The sequence below is a fragment of the Nerophis lumbriciformis genome, linkage group LG10 (assembly GCF_033978685.3).
Source record: "Nerophis lumbriciformis linkage group LG10, RoL_Nlum_v2.1, whole genome shotgun sequence".
Classification (NCBI taxonomy): domain Eukaryota; kingdom Metazoa; phylum Chordata; class Actinopteri; order Syngnathiformes; family Syngnathidae; genus Nerophis; species Nerophis lumbriciformis.
Genome location: NC_084557.2, coordinates 35,490,212 through 35,502,614, shown reverse-complemented (window position 1 = coordinate 35,502,614; position 12,403 = coordinate 35,490,212). Strand labels below are relative to the sequence as shown.

Below are 12,403 nucleotides of genomic sequence, written 5' to 3'. Positions count from 1 at the left end.
CAACAGCGTCTTTTCTCCGTCATCTTTGTTGTAGCGGTGTAGCGTTCAAGGACAGGATTGGAAGAAGTGTCAAAAGATGGAGCTAACTGTTTTAATGACATTTAGACTTTACTTCAATCAATAACGGAGCAGCATCTCCTTATCTAAACAACCACACCGGAAATGTGTCCTGTGAAAAACAGTCCTCTTTAATAACTAAAGTTCCTTGGGTGAATAATGTAAACTCACTACACCGGTATGTTTTAGCGCTTTGATAGCTAGTTTACTGACAGATATAAGTAAGAACTTTACACTACTTTATATTAGAAATGGCAACAGCGGAAGATGAATGTTCCATAACAAGAAGATAGAGAAAAAAAAGAAGCTTATCGACTTTGGTGTTTCCACGTACTACAAAGGCGGACGCGCGCAATTTTTCAGGATTTATGCAGATCCCAAATACAGATCAGCAGGTACCAGAAGGTAAGAAAAGTTGCTTTTGCATAATATTGCGAAACAAAACCCCAGATAATGTTTTACCTTATACACACACCATAATAATACTCGTATGTTTAATGTGCTGACAATCCTTCAAGCGGTGCGGTTTCATAGCTTACCAAAGTCGTACTAAAACATTGTGATAGATTTTTAAGCGCCGTGTGTAATGTTCTATATTTTCAATGGAACATTTAAAATGTTGGTGTTGTTTACTTGAGACCCATCATAGTGCAGGCGACACTTATCTCTTATGTGTGACTGCCATCATAGTGCAGTCTACACGTGTCTCTTATGTTTGACTGCCATCTACTGGTCACGCTTATCATTACACCATGTACCAAATAAAATAGCTTTGAGGTGGGTGAGCCCAACCAAAATTATTCCTTACATTAGGCGCACCGGGTTATAAGAAAGAAGTTCCGCAGCCTCCGAAGCAGAACCTCCAGGTTCTGTAACAGCTTCTTCCCTCACGCCGTAAGACTCTTGAACACATCATAATTAAATTAAATTATCCCCTCAACTCCTCCCAAAATGGATTAACTTGCTGGAATAAAAAAGACAATATAACATACATCCATAAACGTGGACGCATGTGATAAAGTACAATATATTTATCTGTACAGTAATCTATTTATTTATTTATATATATTTATTTATTTTATATATTATTTATATATATTTATTATTTATATATGCACCTTATTGCTTTTTTATCCTGCACTACCATGAGCTTATGTAACGAAATGTTGTTCATATCTGTGCTGTAAAGTTCAAATTTGAATGACAATAAAAAGGAAGTCTAAGTCTTAAGTCTATAAAGCGCACTGTCGAGTTTTGAGAAAAAAAATATTTTAAGTGCGCCTTATAGTCCGGAAAATACGGAAATAAAAAACTTCAATCAACACAATATTTTACAACCCCCCCCTTAGTACTTTCACGGAAGCACCCCGTTGAAGACCTCTGGACTAGTTAAAAACGCCAACATCTTGGTCATGTTTTCTTCCACAGTCACTTATTTCCCTGTGGTGTTTTTTCCTTCTTTTCGGGCTGTTGTGATGTGGATGCCCCTTTTTGCTGAGTAGTCGTTTTCCCCTTCTTACAGGCCCAGCTCATCGCACAGTCCATAGGTCAGGCGTTCAGCGTGGCCTACAGAGAGTTCCTGCGAGCCAACGGCATCAATCCCACAGACTTAAGCCAGAAACAATACAGCGACATAATCAACTCCCAGGAAATGTACCACGACGACCTGGTCCATTTCTCAAACTCCGACAACTGCAAAGAGGTGTGGCCAAAAGAGACGCTCTTCAAGTGTCAAACCTCACGTCGCTGAAATACGTCAAAACACATCTTGTGTGTTGTAGTTGTGCGTGGAGAAACAGAAAGGCGAGAACCTCGGGGTTGTGATTGTTGAGTCCGGCTGGGGCTCCATTCTGCCCACCGTCATCCTGGCCGGCATGCTGAACAGCGGCCCGGCGGCTCGTTCTGGAAAACTCAGCGTCGGTGATCAGATTATGTCCATCAATGACACCAGCCTGGTGGGGCTGCCATTGGCCACCTGTCAGGGCATCATCAAGGTACCACACGCTTGATGCATGTTTGGGCCATTTGCTGTATAATGTAGCTGATCTTCCTCTTTTTTGATCTGGAAATGTACAAATTCAGCAATTTTTACTGAGGAAAATGTTAAAAATAAATTGGAATCTTAGTCGGGTGGTTAGCATGTTGGCCTCACAGCCAGGGTTTCTTCTGGTTGCAGCCAAATAAGCACATTTTGCTTTACAAGACGCCATTAATCAATTCCACTCGGCCGCAGCTATTTATTATTTCAGTAATCGATTAATTTGTTCGATTAATCGAGTAATAGAATAAAACCTAGTCTCAATGCGCCTTTTAGTTAAAATAAAAAAGTATTTTCTAATTACCTTTCTTGTTTCTTCTTATAAATGCACACAGCATTGTAATTGCACTTTTACCATTACAGCGTCACTATAAATTACTTATATTTGGAAAAAGAGTAAAATAAAAAATAAAAAGTGTAGCCTAAAACCAGGTTATTGATAATAAACAACCAAAATAAATAAAAAAAACTTTCGGATAAATTAAGTGACAATGTATCCAACAATTTAAAGGCCTACTGAAATGCGATTTTCTTATTTAAACGGGGATAGCAGGTCCATTCTATGTGTCATACTTGATCATTTCGCTATATTGCCATATTTTTGCTGAAAGGATTTAGTAGAGAACATCGACGATAAAGTTCGCAACTTTTGGTCGCTGATAAAAAAGCCTTGCTTGTACCGGAAGTGGCAGATGATATGCGCGTGACTTCACAGGTTGTGGAGCTCCTCACATCTGCACATTGTTTACAATCATGGCCACCAGCAGCGAGAGCGATTCGGACCGAGAAAGCGACAATTTCCCCATTAATTTGAGCGAGGATGAAAGATTCGTGGATGAGGAAAGTGAGAGTGAAGGACTAGAGGGCAGTGGGAGCGATTCAGATAGGGAAGATGCTGTGAGAGGCGGGTGGGACCTGATATTCAGCTGGGAATGACTAAAACAGTAAATAAACACAAGACATATATATACTCTTATTAGCCACAACACAACCAGGCTTATATTTAATATGCCACAAATGAATCCCGCATAACAAACACCTCCCCCCTCCCGTCCATATAACCCGCCAATACAACTCAAACACCTGCACAACACACTTAATCCCACAGTCCAAAGTACCGTTCACCTCCCCAAAGTTCATACAGCACATATATTTCCCAAAAGTCCCCAAAGTTACGTACGTGACATGCACATAGCGGCACGCACGTACGGGCAAGCGATCAAATGTTTGGAAGCCGCAGCTGCATGCTTACTCACGGTACCGCGTTTGCGCATCCAACTCAAAGTCCTCCTGGTAAGAGTCTTTGTTGTCCTAGTTCTCCACAGGCCAATGGTAAAGCTTGACTGTCATCTTTCGGGAATGTAAACAATGAAACACCGGCTGTGTTTGTGTTGCTGAAGTCGGCCGCAATACACCGCTTCCCACCGACAGCTTTCTTCTTTGTTGTCTCCATTGTTCATTGAACAAATTGCAAAAGATTCACCAACACAGATGTCCAGAATACTGTGGAATTTTGCGATGAAAACAGACGACTTAATAGCTGGCCACCATGCTGTCCCAAAATGTCCTCTACAATCCGTGACGTCACGCGCTGACGTCATCATACCGAGACGTTTTCAGCAAGATATTTCGCGCAAAATTTAAAATTGCACTTTAGTAAGCTAACCCGGCCGTATTGGCATGTGTTGCAATGTTAAGATTTCATCATTGATATATAAACTATCAAACTGCGTGGTCGGTAGTAGTGGGTTTCAGTAGGCCTTTAACACCATTGGAGGAATGGTGTTTGATTTCTCCACAAACAGCTTGTTAGCATTACCATACAAACTGTATATACTAACATGTCCTCACATGTGTTTCAATAAAACATTTGTTATGCAAGTCAAACAGACTGTGTTAGCTACCAAAATAGACTTATACCATGTTTCTGTCCTGCATTAGGATGTAGTGATATCGTAAAATGCCAGCTTTGTTTGACACTGCAAACATTTCACTACAATGTATTGACTTTTTCAATTTGAAATTATCGCAAAACCTCTCTCGTCTTCTTTGGGCCCTTTGCTCTCTTTCCACCTTCTTCTTGTTTTTCTTCGAGGCATTTCTCTCAACACTCTCTGTGCATTTTGCAGCATAGCTCAGGTCGTTGAGTGGTTGGCCCCCAACCCAATCCTCTTTACCCTTGTGATCATGTTGAAGTATCTTTGAGCAAGATACTGAATACCCAATTGCTTCTGATGTCCCGTCATCAGTAGGTAATGGCGGTAAAAGTGTCAAAGCGTTTTGAGTACCTTCACGGTAGAAAAGCACTATACAAGAAGAATCTATTTACCATCTACAAACCCCGTTTCCATATGAGTTGGGAAATTGTGTTAGATGTAAATATAAACGGAATACAATGATTTGCAAATCCATTTCAACCCATATTCAGTTGAATATGCTACAAAGACAACATATTTGATGTTCAAACTGATAAACTTTTTTTTTTTTTGCAAATAATCATTAACTTTAGAATTTGATGCCAGCAACACGTGACAAATAAGTTGGGAAAGGTGTCAATAAATACTGATAAAGTTGAGGAATGCTCATCAAACACTTACCGGTATTTGGAACATCCCACAGGTGAACAGGCAAATTAGGAACAGGTGGGTGCCATGATTGGATATAAAAGTAGATTCCATGAAATGCTCAGTCATTCACAAACAAGGATGGGGCGAGGGTCACCACTTTGTCAACAAATGCGTGAGTAAATTGTTGAACAGTTTAAGAAAAACCTTTCTCAACCAGCTATTGCAAGGAATTTAGGGATTTCACCATCTACGGTCCGTAATATCATCAAAGGGTTCAGAGAATCTGGAGAAATCACTGCAGCTAAGCCCGTGACCTTCGATCCCTCAGGCTGTACTGCATCAACAAGTGACATCAGTGTGTAAAGGATATCACCACATGGGCTCAGGAACACTTCAGAAACCCACTGTCAGTAACTACAGTTGGTCGCTATATCTGTAAGTGCAAGTTAAAACTCTCCTATGCAAGGCGAAAACCGTTTATCAACAACACCCAGAAATGTTGTCGGCTTCGCTGGGCCTGAGCTCATCTAAGATAGACTGATACAAAGTGGAAAAGTGTTCTGTGGTCTGACGAATCCACATTTCAAATTGTTTTTGGAAACTGGACGTCATGTCCTCCGGACCAAAGAGGAAAAGAACCATCCGGATTGTTATAGGCGCAAAGTTGAAAAGCCAGCATCTGTGATGGTGTGGGGGTGTATTAGTGCCCAAGACATGGGTAACTTACACATCTGTGAAGGCGCCATTAATGCTGAAAGGTACATACAGATTTTGGAGCAACATATGTTGCCATCCAAGCAACGTTACCATGGACGCCCCTGCTTATTTCAGCAAGACAATGCCAAGCCACGTGTTACATCAACGTGGCTTCATAGTAAGAGATTGCGGGTACTAGACTGGCCTGCCTGTAGTCCAGACCTGTCTCCCATTGAAAATGTGTGGCACATTATGAAGCCTAAAATACCACAACGGAGACCCCCGGACTGTTGAACAACTTAAGCTGTACATCAAGCAAGAATGGGAAATAATTCCACCTGAGAAGCTTAAAAAATGTGTCTCCTCAGTTCCCAAACGTTTACTGAGTGTTGTTAAAAGGAAAGGCCATGTAACACAGTGGTGAACATGCCCTTTCCCAACTACTTTGGCACGTGTTGCAGCCATGAAATTCTAAGTTAATTATTATTTGCCAAAAAAAAATAAAAATTATGAGTTTGAACATCAAATATCTTGTCTTTGTAGTGCGTTCAATTGAATATGGGTTGAAAAGGATTTGCAAATCATTGTATTCCGTTTATATTTACATCTAACACAATTTCCCAACTCATATGGAAACAGGGTTTGTATATTACCAATTGGTGCACCCCTCTCATTTGCGCTCCATTGTAGCAATCTTGCGGAAACTGTCGGCAAATGTTACCTAATAAATAAATCATCTCAGCAACAAAATATAAATTGAATGTTTTTTTCCTAATCGAATTAATCGATGACACTTATTTGTCATTCAATCCACATATACAGTAAGTATCTCCTAAAAAAACAGCTCTCATGTTATATTCATTGCCTTCCAGGGTCTGAAGAATCAGCTAAAAGTAAAGCTGAGTATCGTGAGCTGCCCACCTGTCACCACTGTCCTCATCAAGCGGCCTGATCTTAAATTCCAGCTTGGCTTCAGTGTTCAAAATGGCATTGTGAGTTTTCAAATTAACTGGATGATTGGGCGAGTGACAATCATACACACAATTTATCCTAATTTATTTTTATTTTTTAGATCTGCAGCCTAATGCGAGGCGGCATCGCTGAGAGAGGCGGTGTTCGCGTCGGACACAGAATCATTGAAATTAACGGTCAAAGCGTGGTTGCCATGGCACATGAGAAGATCGTACAAACTTTGTCTGTGTCAGTGGGTGAGGTAAGAGATTGTCGTCTCAGTACAATGTGCAATTACGACAGCGACTTTAAAACTGGTGTAATGTGCTCCTGCCCTCTGGTCCTCGTCAGCACGCGTGCAGCTGAGATTTGTAATAATTGTAGAGTTGTAATATTCTTTTTTGGAAAGGCCAAGGAGCATTAGTCTGAACAACAGGAAATAAAAGCATGCATTAGCACCTCTATGTTGGGCTGAGAGAGAAACGGGCAGACTTTGGCTACTTTGACCTATTTTTGTAATATTTTTATTATGCGGGATAAATGTTAGCTCAAAATCAAAAATCACACGCACATTTTTTATAGACTTTGTTGGTTTAAAATCTTGTCATTATGGTAAAAGTGTCTATTCTGTTCTTCAGAGCCTATAACTAAAACCTCTGTTTTTAGTCACAGCCATCCATGACTTGATGTCTACAATGCAGTTGAAAAGGAGATCTATTGGTCATGTGTCATCAGGAGACACGGCAATGTACAACTGTGTACATACTTGCCAACCTTGAGACCTCCAAATTCGGGAGATTGGGGGGGGTTAAGGGGGAAGAGTATATTTATAGCTAGAATTCACTGAAATTCAAGTATTTCTTATATATATATATATATGTATGTATGTGTATGTATGTGTGTGTGTGTGTGTGTGTATATGTGTGTGTATGTATGTGTGTATGTATATACTGTATATGTATATATATGTATGCATGTATATATATATACTGTATATATGTATATATATATATATATATATATATATATATATATATATATATATATATATATACATATACATAAATAAAATAAATACTTGACTTTCACTGAATTCTAACTACCGGTATATATATATATATGTATGTATGTATGTATGTATGTATGTGTGTATGTGTGTGTATTTTATTATATATATATATATATATACATATAAATAAAATAAATACTGTTAATTTATTTACACATATACACACATAACACTCCTCTCTACTCATTGTTGTATTTGAAAGTGCAATGCTTTGCAGTCAGTAGCACAGCCTTTGAAGGAGCATATGCATGGGCAGTGTAATATTCTGGGTTGGAGTCAATAACAAGACGAGGTGACGAAGTTACGTCTCTTTACTTCATACTTCAGAACCGACTCCCACACTTGCCGTCAGGGTGCGCAATACAACGTAAACCGTTGGCCAAGCGGACGTGACGACAGGCTGTCCTCACTCAGGTCCGCACGGACCTGGAGGGGGCGTGCCTTAAGTCCGGCTGGAAATCGGGAGAAATTTGGGAGAATGGTTGTCCCGGGAGATTTTCGGGAGAGGCACTGAAATTCGGGAGTCTCTTGGAAAATTCGGGAGCGTTGGCAAGTATGAATGTGTATCATCAGTGTAACTGCGGAAACTGATGCCGTGTCTCCTGACTGCATCCCCAAGAGGCAGCATATAGAGATTAAAAAGAATGGGATCTAAAATTGAGCCTTGTGGAACCCCACTTTTTATCTAATCGGTTCCTGAGGAACATGCATCCATACATACATAAAAACATCTGTATGTGAGGTAGTTAAAAACAGTACCAGAGAGGCCTACCAGTTGTCTAAGTCTATTTATGTGATGGTCTACATTCTACTGTATCAAAAGCAGTACTTAGATCCAGCAGAACTAACACTGGGATTTGAATTATCTAAATTCCATCTGATGCCGATTAAAATCTTTAAAAGTGCTGTCTCGGTACTGTGGATCATCCTAAAACCAGACTGTCTTTCTAAAATGTTATTTCTACCTAAAAAGTTGTTGACTTGGTTAAAAAAAAATTACTCCAAAGTTTTACTCAAGAACTGAAGTTTGGCCGATAGTTATTAAAAACATTTGGGTCCAAGCTTCACTTTTTCAGCTTTAGAAGTGGCAGGGAAGACCCATGTCTGAAGAGAATAGTTAATAATAGCTAAAAGCTGTTCCTCAAAGAATCCATAAAGTGATGTGGGAATCGGATTTAAAAGGCAGGTTGTTGGATCTAGGAGAAAACTCGCTCAAGTGTCCTTGCATCAACAAGGACAAAACTCTCCAGTGTTTTCTCAGGCAAGGACAACAGATCAGGTGTGTTAAAAGATAACATTAGTTGTGTTTGGAGACCAGATCGGATGTCCTTGATCTTAGTTCTGAAGTGGTCTGCAAAGTCCTCGCAAAGGGTGTCAGATGGTGTTTAAAAAGCTTGATTAAAATTTGTCCTTGTTTAATTAGTGAAAGTGGAGACGAGGAACCGGGGGTTGCTGTTATGGTCTGTGATGAGTTGGGAGTAATGTTGAGATCTAGACTGTTTGTAGGTATTGAGTTGTTGATGTAAAATCTGATAACGTATGGTTCATTTTGATTTCCTCGATCTCCTCTCTGCACTTCTGCAATTTCTTTTCAGTCAACATAATTCCTTGTTGTTTCTCCACGGGGTGTAGGGTTTTGTTTTGATTGTTTTTGTTAAAGTGGAGCCACTGAGTCCAGAGTCGGTTTTAGTTTACTGTTAAAATGCTCAACAATATTGTCACACGATGCTGGTAAAATTCCAGCCGGAGCGTTCAGTAAAATCTCAATAAAATTTGCAGCCACTTCAGAAGATAGGTAGTGTTTCCTCAATGCCGGTTAAGATTGGTGATATTAAAAACAAACAATAGTGGTCAGACAACAACAGGGGACACCCCAACGAAGAGACCATGGCTTATGACCAAGTCCAGAGTGTGTCGTCTGTTGTGAGTTGTGAGTTGGATGTGCTGCTTAAAATCAGTCTTCACATGTAAACTAAAATAATCACCAGTGATTAAAATCCTGCTATAGGAGGTATGGATGAATGATAAAAGTTCAGAAAATCCACTTATAAAAGAGGAAGAGTGTCATATTTAATATGAAATATTAGACTGAACAAAGAGGGAAACAAAACTATCTGGTGAGACACAAAGCTGCTTCCCAAATGAGTGATCATTTAACAAGATTCTGAGTAATTGAAATACTGTATTTTTCGGACTATAAGGCGCACTTAAAATCCTTTCAATGTCTCAAAACTCGACAGTGCGCCTCATAACCTGGTGCACCTCATGTACGGAATAATTTTGGTTCTGCTAACCGACCTTGAAGCTATTTTATTTGGTACATGGTGTAATGATAAGTGTGACCAGTAGATGGCAGTCACACATAAGAGATACGTGTAGACTGCAATATGATGGCAGACACACATAAGAGATGCGTGTAGACTGCCATATGACTCAAGTAAACAACACCAAAATGTTATATGTTCCATTGAAAATATAGAACATTACACACATTTCTCAAAAATCTATCAAAATGTTTTAGTACGACTTTGGTAAGCTATGAAGCTGCGCCACTTGATGGATTGTACTGTCCTTCAACAATACATACAAGTATTATTATGGTGTGTGTATAGATAAGACATACTATCTGGCGTTTTGTTTCGCAATATTATGCAAAAGCAACTTTTCTTACCTTCTAGTACCTGCTGATGTGTATTTGGGATCTGCATAAATCCTGAAAATTTGTGTGCGTCCTCCTTTGTAATCCCTGTCGACGCCGTAGTCGATAAGCTTCTTCTTTTTCTCTATCTTCTTGTTATATGACATTCATCCTCCGCTGTTGCCATTTCTAATTTAAAGTAGTGTAAAGTTCTTACTTATATCTGTCAGTAAACTCGCCATGAAAGCGCTAAAACATACCGGTGTAGTGAGTTTACATTATTCACCCAAGGAAATTTAGTTATTAGAGTTCCGGTCGGACGTTTTTTCACGGGACACATTTCTGGCGTTATTATTGCACTAGTGAGCCACGGATGAGGAGATGTTGCTCCGTTACTGATTCAAGTAGAGTCTGAATGTCATGAAAACAGTTAGCTCCATCTTTTGACACTTCTTCCACTCCCGTCCTTGCACGCTACACCGCTACAACAAAGATGACGGGGATAAGACGCTGCCGAAGGTGAACCACGTAAATACAAACCCCGTTTCCATATGAGTTGGGAAATTGTGTTAGATGTAAATATAAACGGAATACAATGATTAGCAAATCCTTTTGCAACCCATATTCAGTTGAATGCACTACAAAGACAAGATATTTTATGTTCAAACTCATAAACATTGGTTTTTTTTTGCAAATAATAATTAACTTAGAATTTCATGGCTGCAACACGTGCCAAAGTAGTTGGGAAAGGGCATGTTCACCACTGTGTTACATGACCTTTCCTTTTAACAACACTCAGTAAACGTTTGGGAACTGAGGACTGACACATTTTTTAAGCTTCTCAGATGGAATTATTTCCCATTCTTGCTTGATGTACAGCTTAAGTTGTTCAACAGTCCGGGGGTCTCCGTTGTGGTATTTTAAGCTTCATAATGCGGCACACATTTTCAACGGGAGACAGGTCTGGACTACAGGCAGGCCAGTCTAGTACCCGCACTCTTTAACTATGAAGCCACGTTGATGTAACACGTGGCTTGGCATTGTCTTGCTGAAATAAGCAGGGGCGTCCATGGTAACGTTGCTTGGATGGCAACATATGTTGCTCCAAAACCTGTATGTACCTTTCAGCATTAATGGCGCCTTCACGGATGTGTAAGTTACCCATGTCTTGGGCACTAATACACCCCCATACCATCACAGATGCTGGCTTTTCAACTTTGCGCCTATAACAATCTGGATGGTTCTTTTCCTCTTTGGTCCGGAGGACACGACGTCCACAGTTTCCAAAAACAATTTGAAATGTGGACTCGTCAGACCACAGAACACTTTCCCACTTTGTATCAGTCCATCTTAGATGAGCTCAGGCCCAACGAAGCCGACGGCGTTTCTGGGTGTTGTTGATCAACAGTTTTCGCCTTGCATAGGAGAGTTTTAACTTGCACTTACAGATGTAGCGACCAACTGTAGTTACTGACAGTGGGTTTCTGAAGTGTTCCTGAGCCCATGTGGTGATATCCTTTACACATTGATGTCGCTTGTTGATGCAGTACAGCCTGAGGGATCGAAGGTCACGGGCTTAGCTGCTTACGTGCAGTGATTTCTCCAGATTCTCTGAACCCTTTGATGATATTACGGACCGTAGATGGTGAAATCCCTAAATTCCTTGCAATAGCTGGTTGAGAAAGGTTTTTCTTAAACTGTTCAACAATTTGCTCATGCATTTGTTGACAAAATGGTGACCCTCGCTCCATCCTTGTTTGTGAATGACTGAGCATTTCATGGAATCTACTTTTATACCCAATCATGGCACCCACCTGTTCCCAATTAGCCTGTTCACCTGTGGGATGTTCCAAATAAGTGTTTGATGAGCATTCCTCAACTTTATCAGTATTTATTGCCACCTTTCCCAACTTCTTTGTCACGTGTTGCTGGCATCAAATTCTAAAGTTAATGATTATTTGCAACAAAAAAAAATGTTTATCAGTTTGAACATCAAGTATGTTGTCTTTGTAGCATATTCAACTGAATATGGGTTGAAAATGATTTGCAAATCATTGTATTCTGTTTATATTTACATCTAACACAATTTCCCAACTCATATGGAAACGGGGTTTGTACATTACCCCTTTAATGCGCCCTATAATCCGGTGCACCTTTTGTATGAAAATAGACCTGACTAGACCCGCTCATCGACAGTGCGCCTTATAATCCAGTGCGCCCTATGGTCCGGAAAATACGGTAAATATAATATTTATTGATATTAAACATTTTGTTATCAATCTCTGAAATCCTCCTTTTTGTCATTAACATTGTCTAGCGTCTTAAAGTATGTGTCGAGTAAAGTGATACACTGTCTCCACACAAATGAAGTGGTTACTGTATTGTCT

General features: G+C 39.8%; 1 protein-coding gene across 3 annotated transcripts in view; it reads left to right on the top strand.

The window, feature by feature from the left end:
* The window catches only part of apba2a (amyloid beta (A4) precursor protein-binding, family A, member 2a), a 39,187-nt gene that overhangs the window by 25,968 nt on the left and 816 nt on the right, over positions 1–12,403 (top strand). For all 3 annotated transcript variants that reach the window (XM_061969734.2, XM_061969735.2, XM_061969733.2), the window contains exons 8-11: positions 1,580–1,759; positions 1,839–2,051; positions 6,231–6,350; positions 6,431–6,571. In XM_061969734.2, the coding sequence (XP_061825718.2) occupies positions 1,580–1,759; positions 1,839–2,051; positions 6,231–6,350; positions 6,431–6,571 (654 nt within the window). The remainder of the gene's footprint in view (positions 1–1,579; positions 1,760–1,838; positions 2,052–6,230; positions 6,351–6,430; positions 6,572–12,403) is intronic.